The sequence below is a fragment of the Sceloporus occidentalis genome, unplaced genomic scaffold (assembly GCF_023333645.1).
Source record: "Sceloporus occidentalis isolate IW3139 unplaced genomic scaffold, rSceOcc1.0.p SCAF_6, whole genome shotgun sequence".
NCBI lineage: Eukaryota > Metazoa > Chordata > Lepidosauria > Squamata > Phrynosomatidae > Sceloporus > Sceloporus occidentalis.
The window spans coordinates 23808373-23824705 of record NW_028316986.1 but is presented as its reverse complement, the minus strand read 5'-3'; the positions used below and the strand labels follow the sequence as shown (position 1 = coordinate 23824705).

The 16333-nt window shown below is 46.2% G+C and overlaps 2 protein-coding genes across 6 annotated transcripts in view; one reads left to right on the top strand and one right to left on the bottom strand.

The window, feature by feature from the left end:
* Positions 1-11689, top strand: part of LOC149310511 (cullin-9-like) — a 39095-nt gene extending 27406 nt beyond the window's left edge. The window contains exons 14-30 of one of the 2 annotated variants that reach the window (XM_089529107.1): positions 613-840; positions 1534-1624; positions 1736-1907; positions 2304-2409; positions 4174-4269; positions 4411-4586; positions 4919-5052; positions 5158-5343; positions 5613-5728; positions 5853-6035; positions 6511-6668; positions 6926-7160; positions 7315-7465; positions 8321-8466; positions 9156-9264; positions 9491-9687; positions 9774-11689. In XM_089529107.1, coding sequence (XP_089385233.1) covers positions 613-840; positions 1534-1624; positions 1736-1907; positions 2304-2409; positions 4174-4269; positions 4411-4586; positions 4919-5052; positions 5158-5343; positions 5613-5728; positions 5853-6035; positions 6511-6668; positions 6926-7160; positions 7315-7465; positions 8321-8466; positions 9156-9264; positions 9491-9687; positions 9774-10058 — 2769 coding nt within the window. In that variant the 3' untranslated portion in view covers positions 10059-11689. Of the gene's footprint in view, positions 1-612; positions 841-1533; positions 1625-1735; positions 1908-2303; positions 2410-4173; positions 4270-4410; positions 4587-4918; positions 5053-5157; positions 5344-5609; positions 5729-5852; positions 6036-6510; positions 6669-6925; positions 7161-7314; positions 7466-8320; positions 8467-9155; positions 9265-9490; positions 9688-9773 lie in introns of both variants that reach the window. The other variant, XM_089529106.1, reaches the window with a different exon arrangement.
* A 1185-nt stretch (positions 11690-12874) lies between these two features.
* LOC149310510 (phosphofurin acidic cluster sorting protein 2-like) overlaps positions 12875-16333 on the bottom strand; it is a 269085-nt gene continuing 265626 nt past the window's right edge. For 2 of the 4 annotated variants that reach the window (XM_089529102.1, XM_089529103.1), the window contains one exon: positions 12875-15415. In XM_089529102.1, coding sequence (XP_089385228.1) covers positions 15300-15415 — 116 coding nt within the window. In that variant the 3' untranslated portion in view covers positions 12875-15299. The remainder of the gene's footprint in view (positions 15416-16333) is intronic. The other 2 variants (XM_089529104.1, XM_089529105.1) reach the window with 1 other exon arrangement.

Here is a 16333-nt window from a genome sequence, read left to right as displayed (position 1 = left end):
CCCCTTCCACATGGGCGCCGCCATCTTTACGTATCGGACGCTGAGCGTCCGTACGTGTCGCAGCCTTTATGACGTAGCGAGTGCGCCCCTGGCGCCTCGCTACGTCACAAACGCGACTGAAAAAGAAGCTCCATTTTGGAGCTTCTTTTTCGGTCCGCGCGGGAGCCGCGCCGTCTGAAGGCTCCGGCTCCCCCATGGATCTACTGGCGGCGGCGGCAGACCGCCGCAAAGCGGCGGTTTGTACCCCGCCATAAGAACCTAAGTGCCCCTCTAGATGTTGTGGAATTCAGCTTCTGTCATTGTTGACTCTTGGCCATGCTGGCTAGGATCAAGGGGACCTATTGTCCCAAAACATCTGGAGGGCCACTGATTACTGCTAACCTACTTTTAAAAAAAGGTGTTCTCGCTTGCAATATTGTGTTATTCCCAACTAGAATAGAATCACTGAATCAACCAGATTTACCTATGTTGGAACTAACAGGATGATGCACAAGGAATCCATTCCATAAAAAAATGTTTGAGGAGGAAAAATGATGGGAAAATAAGTTAAATGCCACTCAGATAATCTTGTAGTAGTCTTGACTGGCCAATGCACCTCCTGTTTGTCTGCAGATTGTTCAGGAGTTCATCCGTTTCCTGCACTGCCTGGCCACCATCAACAAAGATTGTGCTGTTCTGATGTGCTGTATGGGTGCACAAGAAGCCTTGACTAAAGTCATGGAGAAACACAGTTCCAGCCTGCTGTGGGTGACAGAAATGGGGGACATCCTGAGTAACTGTGAGAAATATGCCAGCCTATATAAGACAATGACAGTCAGCATCCTGGCTGGCTGCATTCAGGTGAATCTCAGGTCCCTTGTATGGTTCTAGTTTGGGAGATTATTTCAAGCAGATGAGCCAAATGCATAGGATGCTGTGAGCAAATGGACTGAAATAGAAACTGACGAGATGGCCTAGGAACAGCTTAGATTTTAATTACCATTATGAAGTGTCTCCCATCCTTGTAATACTAGAACCTGGGATCATCTATTGAAGCTGAACTATCACTTAATATAGTACAGTGTGGAATTCACTGCCACAGAACTTGGAGATAGCCACCAACTTGGCCAGCTATAACGGGGGATTGATAGCATTGGTAGATGAAGCATTCCTAGATGATGGGACTATCAATCATTACTAATCATGATGAATTATTTATTCTTGCCAGAAGCAGCTTGCATCTGTATGTCAGTTTTAGAGGGAGGAACATGTATTTTAGGAGAGTGTGCCTTTTCTCCCTTGTTTGTGGACTTTCCAGAGGCAAATGTTTGGCCATTGTAGAAAACAAAATGCTGAACTATTTGTTTATTTCATTTTTATGCTGCCTTTCTTCCAGAAAGGTGGCTCACAAGAAAAAAAGACTAGATAGGCTTTTAGCCTAGCAGAGCTTTTCTTGGGATCTTATGTTCTTTAAACAAGTTCTGGCCTATTATCCCCCCCCCCCCCCCTCTGTTATCCTGTTTCTCCCCTGCTGCTCCCTTTCCCCATTCACAGATGGTTCTAGGACAGATAGAAGAACATAGACAAAGTCATCAGCCTATCAACATCCCTTTCTTTGATGTGTTGCTACACAATCTGTGTCAAGGTGAGCATCCATCCTTTTAATCTTTTGTGTTACATCTGTTTCATTCCTGTTAATGCTTTGCGTGCTTATGCCAAGCGTAGAGCCTTTCAATGGTTTCTCCTTTGGCTTTAGGCTGCAGTATGGAAGTAAAAGAGGACAAGTGCTGGGAGAGAGTGGAAGTGTCCTCCAACCCCCAGATGGCCAATAATTTGACAGATGGGAACCCCAAAACCTATTGGGAGTCAAATGGCAGTACTGGCTCCCATTACATCAATGTCTACATGCACCGTGGGGTGGTAGTCCAGTGAGTGTGCATGGATTAAATGGGGTTGTGGGGGGGACAGTTTTGGGGCTTCAGCTTGAGGGGCCTTCTCTACCATCGTAACATTTGGAAAATAAAAGGGGGTGGCATTTCTGCCCAATTTGCCTGGCATGGTCTTTTGTCTACAAATGGCAAGAGTGATCAAATTGTCATTCTTTGCATGGAAAATATTTAATTGAGGTTTCTCTTGAACAGTTCCTTGGGGGACCAAGATAAGATGTAGGGTTGGATGCCGTGTGAAGAGCTTGGTTGCTTGCAGAGCCAAACGCATGCAAAGGAATTAGTTACTAAGGAACAACGCAGAAGTGCCTTCTAGCGTTGAGTCTTCAACAGGTCCCTAGCTCTTACTCTGAAGCCACTGCTCTCTCCCCTGTACAGGCAGATGTCTCTGTTGGTGGCCAGTGAGGATTCCAGCTACATGCCAGCCCGGATTATGATCATGGGAGGGGAGAGCACCTCCAGCATCAGCACCAAGCTCAATATGGTCAGTGCTGTGGCCTGTCCCAGTCACCTAAAAATGCCTCTATGTCCAGAGACTTCAGAGCACCAAGTACCTTACTGGAGTTTCCTTGCTGTGAGGGACATATTAAACAGTTCTGCCTTTATTCCACAGCTTTAGGCACAGTCTACACTCCACATGCAGAAGGTCTCAGCCTCTGTCCTTGGCATCTCCTGGTAAAAGGAGCAGGTAGAAGGAGATGGCGGAGACTTCTGCTTGAAATTCTGGAGAGCCACTGCAAGAGTGGACATTACTTGGCTAGATGGGCAAATAGATGGTGTTAACTGAGGTCATGTCTTATGCTGCTTCTAGCCTAGGGGTGGTGGACGTTTGGCCCTCCATATGTCTTGGATTACAATTTAGACAATCCTTCATTGGGCAGGGCTGATGGGAGTTGTAGGCCAGGGATTCCTCACTCTCTCTTCTAGTCTTTTTTTCCCCTGTTGGATTCTACTTAGTCTTCTGAGCTGTCCCTCTTGATATTTGTAACACCACAGCTACACATTCAGGAAGAAGTGCTTGGCCTGAAAACTACGTAGACTTTAGGTGGGGATAGCACATTGTATGAGCCATAGACAGCTCCTCGGTCCTACTTTTGTAGCGACAGAAGCCCACCACAAGTCCCTCAGCTTAAAAAAACTTAACTTAAAGAACTTAACTCTAACTTTAAAAAATGATTTGGCTTTCAGGAAATTTGTGTCCCCAAACCACTCAGAAAACCCCCAGATGTGTGAAAACACACAGAAATCCCCCCAGACATTTGAAAAGAAACAACAATATCCCCCTCTACCCCCACAAGCACCCCACAGCGCCATACCACCCTCAAATATCTCTGTTTCCCTCTGCAATCCATCTGCAATGGTCAAATCTCTTAAAAGTCACAACGTACCCCCCACAAGACCCAGAGGTACAGTATATGGACTTGCTTAGAGTGAATGTAGCCTGTGGTGACAGGTGTAGAAGGAATTGGAACACCATTGTCCACTTCTGACTTAGATCTTTGTTATTGTCCTATTGAACAACTGATATCAGTTATGGAGTGAAGGCTGCCTGGGCTTACTGGGACACAGAGTTGCACAGGCATGCCCACTGCATACTGTTTAGTTGCTTATCTACAGTTATAGTGATGAATGGCTGGTATGCTGGCACAGGTGTTTTACAATGCACAGAACAAGTCATCTGTCCACTGATTGTAGGCTCATTTGAGTCTATAAGACCTTGACTTGTTTGTTTGTTTGTTTTCTTTTTCGGCCTCTATGTATCTTCTGCCTTGAATCCCATCTTGAGAGAAAGGCAGGATATTAAATGAATGAATGAATAAATAAATAAATCTGTGTTGTGTCTCATTGAAGTTGACTTGAAAACACTGGGATGCAGTGCTTCATGCCAGACATTCTGCCGTCCAGCTTCTTCAGCCTCTTGTGGTCTCCTCTCTCTTTACTTTCTGTCATCAAGAAGCCTCATCTAGGGCTGTTTTGCATTGCTTTGGCCATGTCATGGAAAAGTTGCTTTTTTGGAGGCTACATTTCCTATGGTTCCCTGAAAAAAAGTGGGGGGGCGTTAGGGGAATTTTAGCTAAAAAGTGTTTACAAGCTCTGGTGCTGACACTTCTTTCAACTGAGGTGGGTGCTGGTGAGCATTGAGAATTCCTTCCTTGTACTTTTTCCCTGCTCTATAATAAATGGGGATCTTCATGGTATCTCCATGTATGTCAGTCAGCAATATTATGGCTTTTCCTTTTCCCAAAAGGTGAATATCCCACCATTGGCCAACAGGGTGATCCTCTTGGAGAACATGAGTTGCTTTTGGCCCATCATACAGATCAAGATTAAACGCTGTCAGCAGGTAGGAGGGAGATCAAAATTTACCTGTTGTTGCCAGTTGCAAAGCTGCCAGGTGGGAAGGACTCCTAAACCAAACTTCTGCTTTGTCTAAATAATCCTCCCAGAAAAATGGTGTCACTGAAGAGGGCTTTGTCATTCACAGGGTGGCATTGATACACGTGTGCGTGGCCTTGAGGTGCTGGGTCCGAAGCCCACCTTCTGGCCCATCTTCAAGGAGCAGCTGTGCAGGCGCACCTTCCTCTTCTACACCACCAAGGCCCACACGTGGTGTCAGGAAATCTCTGAAGACCGGATGCAGCTGCTGCAGCTCTTCAACAGGTCAGACATTCCTGGAGAATCTACTTTGTCCAGAGCTGCAAATGGGAAAGATAATGGGATGGTCTGGGATGTAGGGAAAGAGGAAGGAATCTCAGCTAGAGCTTGTTCCCAGAGATGCTCCTTTTTGTGGTATAAGAGAACCAAACTTCTTACCCCTCCTTCCCAACATACTGCAAGATAGCTACCCACTTTCTGTCCTTCTCAGTGCCTTAGTTTGTCCAAACCTGTGCCCTTCATTGTCCCATTACTCCCTCCCTCACAAGTATTGTTGAATACCCCTCCCCCTGCACTTTGAGCCAAGAAGCACATGCTGTCTGTCTTTGCTCCTGCAGGTTGAACAGTGCGTTGCGCCATGAGCAAGTGTTTGCTGATCACTTCCTTCCTGACGATGAGGCTGCCCAGGCCCTGGGCAAGACCTGCTGGGAGGCTCTGATCACTCCTTTGGTGCAGAGCATCACCTCTCCAGGTGCAGAATCCCTTTCTTTCATGCTAAGGGCCATGGTGGTCATACATGGCCAGTCTCCCCTTTTCTGGCAACTTTATTTATTTGTGGTGCTTTCTGGTCTTTCAGATCCCAGTGGCATCAGCTCCTTGTCATGGCTGCTAAGCCAATACTTGGATAATTTGGAGGCAGCCTGGAAGGGCAAGAGCCAAGCTGCGATCTTCAACTCCTGCGTCCGGCGTCTGAGTCACCTTCTGGTGCATGTGGACTCCAGCAGTTCTGAGCCTGAGGAGATGAAGCCCCTTGCGAAATCCAGTAAGAAGGGGCTGGGAGGCAGTAAGCAAGAAGTGGTAAGGAAACAGTAGGGAAGTCCTTGTAGCTGTCTTGGTAAGAACAAGAATATAGGTCCCTCTAAGCCTAGGAGGAGACTGTATGGAGGAAGTGGGTACTGAGTGGGTAGCAGAGTCTTGCTAGGCAGGAAGAAACCTGTTGAAGGACCAAGAGGTTGGAGGTGGCTGTCTGAGGACTCTGGTACCTGTATGTCCAAATGTCATTGGTAATGCTGTGTTAACCTTACATAGCAGATGGGAAGAATGGGAAGAACAAGGAGTCACGCTTGGGAGCTGTCAAGGAAGCTGTGAAAAAACCCAGCAGCACAGCAGGCATCACACAGTGCTGGAAAGGTGTGGTCCAACAGCAGGTAGGTGGCCGAGAGATGACAAGAAGAGGACCTCTAAGAGAGATCGAAAGTCCCCACCAAACTGGGTAACAGGTTGTAGATTTGGATCCTGTAATGTTGCTAGTGGCCCTGTGGTTTTATCTAGGTGAAGTGGTTCCTGGAGTTCTCCTGGCAAGCCTCAGACTTTGTAGAGCAGTATTGTAGCACTTACCTGCGCCTCCGCACCGCCATGGAAGAGCTCTTTGGGCAACAGATGTCCTTCAGGCTGGCTCTGTGCCATGGCTTCTCTGGGGGCTTGCTGCAGCTCTCCTTCTTGACAGCCATGCACGTGAGTAAGGAAAGGGTGGATGGGCAAGGCTAGGGATGGTGGTTGGGCACCTCCTTGCGTCCTAGTGATGGAAATATCAGAACTGGTCCTGCCCCATCAACCCAGGTTCTTAGCTTCTCAGAGTTGTAGGTCCTTCTAAAGCTAGGAGGAGACTTTATGAGGGGGGGCATACGCATAGGCCATGTTTGAGGCATCAGTCTATCAAGTTCATTCCCCCTGCCTTAACCAAGCAGAGCTTCATTTCACAATGTTGGTCCTTATCTTGTTGCCAGCTCAAAATCCATTTTGAGACCTCAGGCCTGGCTTATGTGTATGGACCCCCTCCCATAAAGTCTTTAGAAGGACCTACAACTTTGAGAAGCTGTAGCCACATGTTCCTCCCATCAGTCTCTCCTTTCATCTCTTCCCTTTTCTACTGAGCTCTGTGGAGTATCTCCTTTGCTCTAGTTCACCTTGCATTTCCTGTGACCCTCAGGTAAGTGAGCAGTTTGCCCGTTACATCGACCACTGGATCCAGGAAAGCTGGGCGGATTCAGGCAATGTGGAGACCTTGCAGCGCCTGCAGCAGAGTCTGGAGCCCATCCTCTTCTTGGCAGGCCTGGAGTTAGCCAACACCTTTGAGCACTTCTACCGGTGAGGCTTTGGTGGTGGTGAAGAGGTACAGAGCCAAGGAGAGGGAGAGGTGGGATTCAAGTGGGGAGTGCAGTACAGATGAAACTTCAGTCCCTGAGTTTTCTTCTGAGGGCTGGGTTGAAGCAGCCTTGGCTCTTGCAGGGGAACTAACTAGGCCCTAGACCTCCAAGGGAGAGAATAGGTACAAGTGGGGATGAGCTGTGGTCAATGTAGATTGCCTGGCCCTCTCTCTCCTCCTGACCTTCTTGCCTCTCCAGGTACTACCTGGGAGACCGGCTCCTGTCCCAGGGCAAGACGTGGTTGGAGTGTGCTGTGGTGGAGCACATTGGACTCTGCTTCCCCAACCGTTTCCCTCAGCAGATGCTGAAGAACCTCAGTGAGTTGGAGGAGCAGCAGCAGCAATTTCACCTCTTCCAGTTGCAGCAGCTTGACAAACGTCTGCTTCAACTTGATCGTGATGGGAAATGCAAGGAGGAGGAGCAGGAAGGAGAGGTAAGCAGGGAATTGGGACAGAATCTTCTTCCCATGAGCCAAAGAGGCCTTTTGCAAACCAAGGCCTTTCTATTTTATCATGTGACTACTTACTGGCACTCCTGCTAGACTGCCCTCAGTCACCAACCTGACATTTGACCTGTTTTGCTCTCAGATGTTGGAGGAAGAGACAGAGGTGAAAATGCTGGCCTTGTCTCCATGCTGTTGGACCATCTCTCCACACTGTTACATGGGAGAGCCTGCCAGATTTTTCCCATCACCTCTCAGTCTGCAGCTGGGCAAGTTTTCAGACTTCTATACCCAGAGTGAGTGTGAATGTGAATGTGAGTCTAAATTAGGCCAGGTAGGATGGTCCCTATGAGCCCTGCTGCCTTCCTCAGGCTTAGCCAATGGTGAACAGCTCTATCCCACTTCTGAGGCAGCAAAATAGAGAAGTGTCCAAAAACCTGGGAATGAATGGCATGCAACTTTCCATACAGAAATTCTGTACTATGTCTAGGAGAGCTATAGGGCTTTGGGTCAGGATTCCTGACAAGCAGCATTAAAGGGGTTCATCATTTGTGGAAGGACTGGCTAAGGAACAGTGGTATCACTGGGGTGTGTGTGTGTGTGGATACTGCAGACCACACCAGGTGACACCTCAGAGGAGGGGTGACACCCAAATAAGCGCACCCCTCCCTTCCCTGTGCCCATTTACTCTGGGGGCAGGGAGGGAGGTTGTTCTGGGCACCTTCCCTCCCTCTCTCCTATGTGCCATTTTATTCCAGAGTAAGCTGGTGTATGGCAGGGAAGTGTATGGCAGGGAGGGAGGGTGCTCTGGGCTCTTTCTCTTCCTCCCACGCACCATTTTACTCTGGAGTAAACTGGCGTGCTGCAGAGAGAACGGGTGCTCTGGGCACCCTCCCTTCCATGCAGTGGTTTACTCATGAGTAAAATGGTGCATATTTCTGTATGTGGGGGAAGAGACTTTGTATCTTCCTGCTTCAGCATTTGACCAGTCACCTTGAAGACAGCAGTTGCATGTTGGCAGCTGTTGTCCTTTGAGGAAAGATCTGTACTGTCTCAGATCTTAAAACTGCTTGAACTTGAGGGCTCATGGAGCCTTTTGATCAGTTTTGCCAGTATTATCTCTCTGTTATCATATTCTTCATCTTTCATAGGTCAAAGCCATTTTGGGCTAGAGGTAACAAAACCACGGCATTTACAGTGGACTTGGTTGGGCCACGCGGAGCTTGAGTACCAGGGCTGCACCCTGCATGTGTCTACGCTGCAGATGTACATCCTTCTTTGCTTCAACAGTGCTGAGGTCCTGACTGCCTTGATCCTTACTGGCTCTGCCAGCCTGGCCTGATCGTGATTCATAGGATGGAATACATTCCCTTCTTATAGGCCCTCTGCATCTTGTGCAGTATATCCGAAAGTTCAGAAAGATGAAAACTTGCAAATCCCACTGATCAATTTGGCTCTGGGGCCCAAACCCTATTAAGCTAACTCTGCATGTGCTCTGGTGGGAGTCAGTATATTTGAGCTTTGTTATAAAATTGCGAATCTTTTTCTAGGACTACAGTGGCGTTGATGGGAAATAGAAGGTAGCATTGGATCAGTGGCTTCTGTTTTTGCTGCCCAGATTCAGTGAAAATACTTAGCTTTACACAGTCTATAGATAGTTTAAGAATACTTTAATCTTCTGCAATGTCAGACTGCCAGTACAGTTAGCAAACGTGATGCTTAAGAATATTACTGCATTCTAAGGGATCATGCTGAAGTGATAGTGAGATCTAGATAGAGTTTTGTCTACATTACATTGAAAATCTCAGAGCTGTTTATCTTTTGCATTTGTCAGTGTTTTGCAAATAGGCCACCATTGTTCTAAACCTGTATTAAAGATGTTATACAAATAGTTGCAGCATTTCTCAGGGTACCTGAAGACTGCAGATAATCTCTGTATCATTGTCTCTCTGTATTCAATTTCATCCCCCCCTTTCTTGGTCCTAGGAGGTTTCTGTGGAGACATTATTGCAAGCAACAGGTCTCTCCCATGTTCTCTTGAATCATGCACTGAAACCTCTGACAAAGGAGAATGCAATCCTCAGCCAGTGTGAGAGTAAGTATGGAGGAGCTTCCAGTTACAGGAAAAAGGGGATCCTGGTCCACTTGGGAAGTTAGCCTGGTGGGCAGGAAAGGATGCTGACCTCAAACTAGTGCAAGGAGCACTTGGGTTTGTCTAGTTTTCCTGGGGCTGAAGAGAAATTTCCCAGGAAGGCCTACCAGATGGCAACTTGTGCTGGGAATCCCAAGGAGTTTGCAGTCTCCATGTCTTTTTGTTCTAGGTATCTTGAAGCTGAACCAGGCATCATTGGTCCAGCTATCTGGCCAGCACTTATGGGTTTCGCCTAGGCCAGAATACCTGAATGTGAATGAGGATGAGGGGCATGCTCTGATGAAAAAGAGGAACATCATCTGCTCCCTTCTCACTCAGATCCTAAAAGAGGAGAAGGAGATCCACATTGACAAGCTGGTGTTCAAGGTAATGGAGTACAGAGATTCCTTTCTGTAGCTCAGTCCAGCTGTTAGCTCACTGGATGTTTAATTCATAATTTCTGCTCCTTCTAGGTGATAGATGCCTACCTGAAAATAGAGTGTGTCTCCACGCCAAAATTCTTGCGCTTCTGCTGCAGCAGTGTTGATGTCCTGTCCTGCATCCTGCACTTACTGAACCAGGGCTCTGTTCGACGCCAGGAAAACCATCCACAGTTCTTGGAGTATGTCTCCACAGAGCTCTCAAGCCAGGCCCTGCCAAAGAACCAGCCTCAGGCAACCTTTCAAACTGTGCAGATCAAAAAAGTCCCTAATGTGCCATGTGTGGAAAAGAGACAGTCATTCTCTACATTTAGATAAAGTGGCTACTCACTTGGCTGAGTGGTTGTCCAAGAGACCTCTTTTTGTGGCTGGGGTGAGAGGGCTGCCTCATTTATGTGTGAGCATGGCTGGAAAGATCTTGCTCCCTGGGTGGCCCTAGGTCGTCGTACTGATTTAAAAGTTACAACGGCAACATGGAACTACATGTGGTCCATTATCAGTGAAGTGAGTACAGCCAATTCCCTCCTGAGAAGAGAAACAGGATGAACTGACATTGCAAGCAGCAATTTCCCAGAAGGTAGATGTTAAACCAACCGACTCTTGCATTTGTTACTTGACTGCAATGTATCTGCCAGCCATAAACTCCCTGAACTAGCAGTTGGAATGCGAACTGATGCCAGAGAATACAAGGGATGGTGGAGATTACCATAAATCTCGACTATAAGTTGACGTCATGTATAAGTCGAGGGCAGGTTTTTGGACCAAAAGTATAGATTTTAATATGACCCATTGACAAGTCAAGGGTAAAATTTAGGGGCACGTAACAAAGGATGTAAAGGATGAAGCAAAGGATGTAAAGGATATAGCACAGAAAAACTATGCCAAACAACTTATAAAATTGCAGGAGGCATAACTGTTTGTACTCACACTAAAGGCTAGATGGATAAGAATGCAGAGGGGAGTTGGTACTGTCAGGTCAGAATATGCTCTTGCCTTTCACCAGGAGATGGTTGCTTTTTAAATAAGAGTTAAAGTGCAGTACTTACATTGACCTGTGGATAAGTCGAGTTGGTTTTTTTGGGGTCAATTTTTGACTAAAATTTCTAGACTTATACGTGAGTATATACAGTAGTAAACAGCCACAGCCTTGGCTACATGATCAGAATAACTTGTGGATGTAAAACCCAGGCATAACATGCACTTGCCTTATTTTAAAACCGCTGCAGAACATGGCAATTTCACCCTTTCTTCACATAGGCTTCTTGGCAAACGGACTATATCCTTCCCACTGGTGGGGGTCAAAATCTCTGACATGCTTGCAGATTAATGAAGGGCATCCCCCATCCATTGATGTTAATCCTGATGTAGAACAAGGGTGGTATTTTATATTAACTACAATCTTTACTATTCAAGGTGCTTCTGGCTTTTTGTAACACCTCTCACATTTCTTCCAAGTTTTCTGTTTGGTCCTTAATCACTCTCTGTTCTCAACGTTGTCTTTTCCTTTTTCTGTAGGAATCTAGTGCCAGGTTTGTTCAGCAGTCTAAAAATGCTATTTGTGAGGGACTGAATGGAAGAAAGCTGTAGGGCAGAGCTGAGAAGCTGACACTTTTCCCTTTGCAGCAGGGGTTAGCAACCTTTTTGACTGGTGGAGCCCTTATTAATTTCTATGGTGGAGTAAACCTTTGCTTTACAGGAATAGTCTTTGCAGTCCAGTCTGCAGCCAATGATTAGAACTGGCCAGTAGAGATCAGTGTAGGTTTGATACATGGAAGTAGCTGCTACCATCAGTTTGTCTTCCTGAACTGCAATAAATGAGAACTAGAAGACTGCATTCTCCTTAAGTATATGTAGCACGAGAGTCCATTTGGTATCTAGAAGTGCACATGAAGTGTGATATTGAAAATGAACAAATGCAAATAGGTGAAATCTGTGTTTGAGGGATCAGCAAGAACCTATAGGTTCCCCTGGGGATAGAGATATTTGGAAAACCACACATTTTACATACAGCTACAGGAGCTCCTATATGTTGGCTTGTGTTAGATATTCCTAAAGGACAGGGGATGCTCATTAATACTACTGCATGCTAATCTGTCCATCATGTCTGCTAATCTGTGGCACACCTACAGCACAACTACTGCCCACCAAGATCCTGCATTACAGGCATAGTTAAGGATACTTACTAAGTATTGTCTCCTGACTCAATTCCCCAAACCTACCTTAATATCCAGTGGCTATTGAGGCTAGATCTCACCCATACTATACTTTGGAAGTACTAGCTTCTCCAAGACTGCCAGTCTCACAATGTAAAATGGACTAAGGCTTAATAGGATCTGTGAAACAGTTCCTGATTCGGTTCACAAAGCTTTAACCATACTTTCCATCACAAGATAGCTGGTAAGCACATGTCTCTTTGTAGACAAGGGCCTTTAGGAGTTGGCAACTGTGCAGGGGATGGGGCATTTTTCTATCCTGCGCATGCCCAGCAACCTATACCGGTGCACTTTGGCCACAACTATAGTGAGACAATATTTCCTACTACCATTCTGACTTATAGCCAACTTATAAAATTTATTTTGTGTTTTGGAAAGTTTTGGTGGCTTTGAAAGATCAAGGGAAGCCAACCACTGTGGTTTGGGCATATGCTGCATGGTTTGGGGTCCTGTTTTTTTTTTTTTTTAAGTTTAATCCAAGGTCTTTGGGAGGCTCCAAGGGTCATACTTGGGAGTCCCAAGGCCTGCATGTAGCATTACAGGCTACACTTTGGCCACCCTGCCTGTAGATTAATGTATTTGTCCACTGTTGGCACCCAAAGCATAGTAAATTATATAGAGCTGAACACAGAAACATTTAGAACAAGAGTGGGAAACCTGTGGCCCCTTTAACTGTTGTTAGATGGCAGCTTCCTGTATCTTTCACCATTGGCTATGCTGGCCAAGGCTGCTGGGGCCTGTAGTTCAGCAATATGGGCAGAGGCAGAGTTTGCACTCCCCATGTTTTAAAGGTTTTGTTGACAGAGTTTTCCTCTGCTCAAAGCTTAGCATGAAGAGTATAGAAATGTGCATTTGCATTTGTGGAACTCTATTTTCAAAGTATTTTCCAAATGGCAAGGGCAAAGGTGCCTGTATCCTTTCCCAACCTGCCAGCTGTGTTGGACTACTTCCACCATGACAGCTGGGGACATAGTCCAATACAGATGCCAGGTTGGGGAAGGCTGGGCAAGTGTTTTAACCCAGCCACATTTATACATTTTCACTTTTTAAGACGTCAAATATCACATTTTCGCTTGACTCGCAAGATCATGCCAACACACTCGGTCACAATGGTACCAGCATTAATTTATTAAAATTAATCCAGAAAGCAACCTTACATTAAGTTTTAACAAAAATAGAATCTTGTAAAAAATGGGGTTAACCCACCATCCCTGCTCTCCTAACCACAAGCAGCCGTGTCCACCATGCAGGCGTAACACCACAGTTTAGGTCTCTTGAGTTCGGTAGGATACACTTTCAAGGCAGGGGAGGTTGGCCTGGCAGTTTTCATAACACAAGCTCCAGGTAGATCAAGGCCCTGGCCGTAAAGCCTGTGTGGTTTAGGAGTCAGGAGATGGGAAGGGGACATTTGTGAATCCAGCTAGGGAGGGCAAGGAGGCTCCAGTAGCTGGCACAGGACATCTACTTTGCTGCAATCACTGGTTCTAGTTCCCTTGTTCAAAGTAAGTACTTAAAAGACAAAGCAGGAGAGAGATTATTCCTGTGTGTATCTCCCTCCCATCCTACCTGATCATCATTGGATCTCACACATGCTTGTGAATCTGACATGGCCCAAGGAACCTATTACTGCAATCCAGTGAAGGTAGAACTTGGGCTCACCTGCACATCTGAGAACTTCTCACAGCCCTGTTCCAACAGCATTCTGGTTTGGGGAGGGTGCTGGAGTGGTTTCACTCATACTGACTACAAACGGAGTGTATAATAATTCATAAGCTGGTTTAATCACAAGAACATGCCTTCCCCATAAGGGACTCCATCTCCTCTAATAGCTGCATGAGCAGTGGCTCTCCTTTGCACATTATTTGACCTAGGCAAAACTGAAGTAGGGAAGTAGATTTATCCCTATTCTTTGACAGACCTTTTTAAAAAATGTTCTGCTTTTCTTGCATCCTCCATAAAAGCTAATGTCTCCCCACTCCTCCTCCCTTCATTGCTTAAAGCAAAAGCATTTCTTTCCCATTCCACTGGAAGGGCCTTCAGTTCCATAAAAACACTGGCTTGCAGTGCTGGTTTTCTATGACACTTCCCTTCATTGCAGCTGAGCAACTCAACTCTATTTGGAGCAGATCCTGGACCAAAAAGCTATTCTGAAGTGGCCACTTGTATGCCACCTCCCTATCCTGTGCTCATAGCTTATGGATTAGGAAAAAACAACCCCTCCAGTATCTTTCACAATAATATCAGGAAGCAGGGTATGAACTACACAAAATACCTCACAGACACCTCCCTGCTCCAAAAGAACAGGGTCTGCTGCAGAAACAAAAGTGGCATCCACCTTTGTTGCCTTTGCTATACCTTTCTCTTTTATATACTCTTGTTCTGTGCCTTCAAGTTGTTTCCAACTTAAGGTGAACCTATAATATTTTTTTCCTGACAAGATTTGTTCAGAGGAGGTTTGCCTTTGCCTTCTGAAGCTGAGAGGGTGTAACTTACCCAAGGTCACCCAGTGGGTTTCCATGGCCAAGTGGGAATTCAAACCCTGGTCTCCAAAGTTATAGTCCAATGCTCAAACCATCACACCATGCTGAGTCTTTATATACTCTGCCCTAAACAAATTCTAAAGGCAGGAGAAGCCAAACAGTACAGGGAAGGGATGGATAGGAGAGACAGGGGAAGGCTTTTCATGTTAAAAGAGAATAAAACCCCAGTAGCCCTCGGGTAAATTCTGAGATAGAGAAAGAGAGGACTGTAGAGTGGCACTTGTGGGCAGAAGTCCAGCTTGCCCAGAATGCTACTGGGTGAGCCTGGATGAGCAACCCTAGGAGGAGGGTGTTAACACACATCTTTTAGACATATTACAAGATAGCAGTCTGTAAAAGAGAACTTGCCTTTCCCTTTCTTGCCCAAGCCAGCCAGGCAAGGCGTGGAAGGGAACAAAGTCCCAGTTGCCACAAGGAAAACACCTTTCAGGGGAAGCAGGGAGCAGCAGTGTGAATCCCCTCGGCTTCTCATTCTTGACCCCGCTTGGACAGAGAAAACTGGCCTGGTGTTCTAGTAACAAGAGGTCAGGTTAAGAAGCCACATGTGTATGCGTGTGTGTGTCTTCCTTCCATTTCCTAGGACCCACGTTCACATTAAAACTAAACAAAATCATGGGTGAGATGTAAAGCAAATGTGCTCCTTGCAAAGAAAAAAATGGAGCAAGCAGGGCTCTGGCCAGACTTGGGCTCCACTGCTGGGCAGTCAGTCATTCATTCAAAATCCAAGGAGCCCAGCAGTCTCTCCTCTGCCATTCAGTCTGGCAGAGCCCTGATACTTCCAGAAGCTGCCTGTTTTTTTAAAAAAATCACACACTTTTTGTATAGCCAAAGATGCCGATTGGGAAATGCTTGACATGAGTTGGCCACTGCGCAGCCAGCTGGAAAAACTTCACATCATTCCACTCCACACCATCAATGCAAACTACAAGAGAGAGAAGAGGAAGACACTCTCAGACTGGGAGCAATAATGGCAGAAGTCAGTGTTCTGGGTATTTAGCATCTTAAGAGTGGGCAAGGGCCACCTAGTCCTATTACCTGCTGTACAGGAAACACACCACTGTAGCACTCCTGAAAGATGCCCATCAACCTTCTATTTAAACTCCAAAGGAGAATCCATCGCTACGAGGCAGAGTAAGGCAAGAGCGAGATTGCTTAACAAAGAATTGTGTGCGCAAGTGATGGTGGAGACTATAATCAAGGTAAAACCAAGCCATTTGGTACAGCAGGATAGAAATGTACCTCAGCATTGGATAAGCTATCTATAGCTGATGGGAGCTGCAGTCCAAAAGCATCTGGAGGGCCATGCATTCCCCAATGATGCTGTAGAGTGAAGAGGGGGCAACTTCAGTGGGTCTGGGGGGGCCATGTCCCACCTGCCACCCCACTAAAAGGTGCCAAAACATAAATCTGCAAGTGATCAGAAGTCACTTTATTTTCATCTGCCCTTCACAAGCCAGCTTTTAGGGCTGTTTTGGCAAAAACAAGGCATGAGTATGGGTGACAATTTGTTAAGAGAACCACACTTCTGGGAGGGTAGTTCTCCTTGTTTTAGTTTATATACCACCACATATTTTAGGGAGGATAGGAGGGAATGTCTTTGAAAGCTTCAAAATAGTGGAAATGACCACTGGCTTACCTTGTGAGATATTTGTTTTCAGTGATTGAGGCGGAAAGATCCTGTCGTGGGATGCTTCACTCTGACCAGGCAGGAAATTCAAAGCCTTTGTAGGAGCCACCGCTAGAGGGAGCCAACCCCCCTCGGTAGCTTCAGTTGATGTTACAGCCAAGCATAAAGAATAGACAACTAGGGGCTACTTTCAATTACATGTTGCGGCCCCTG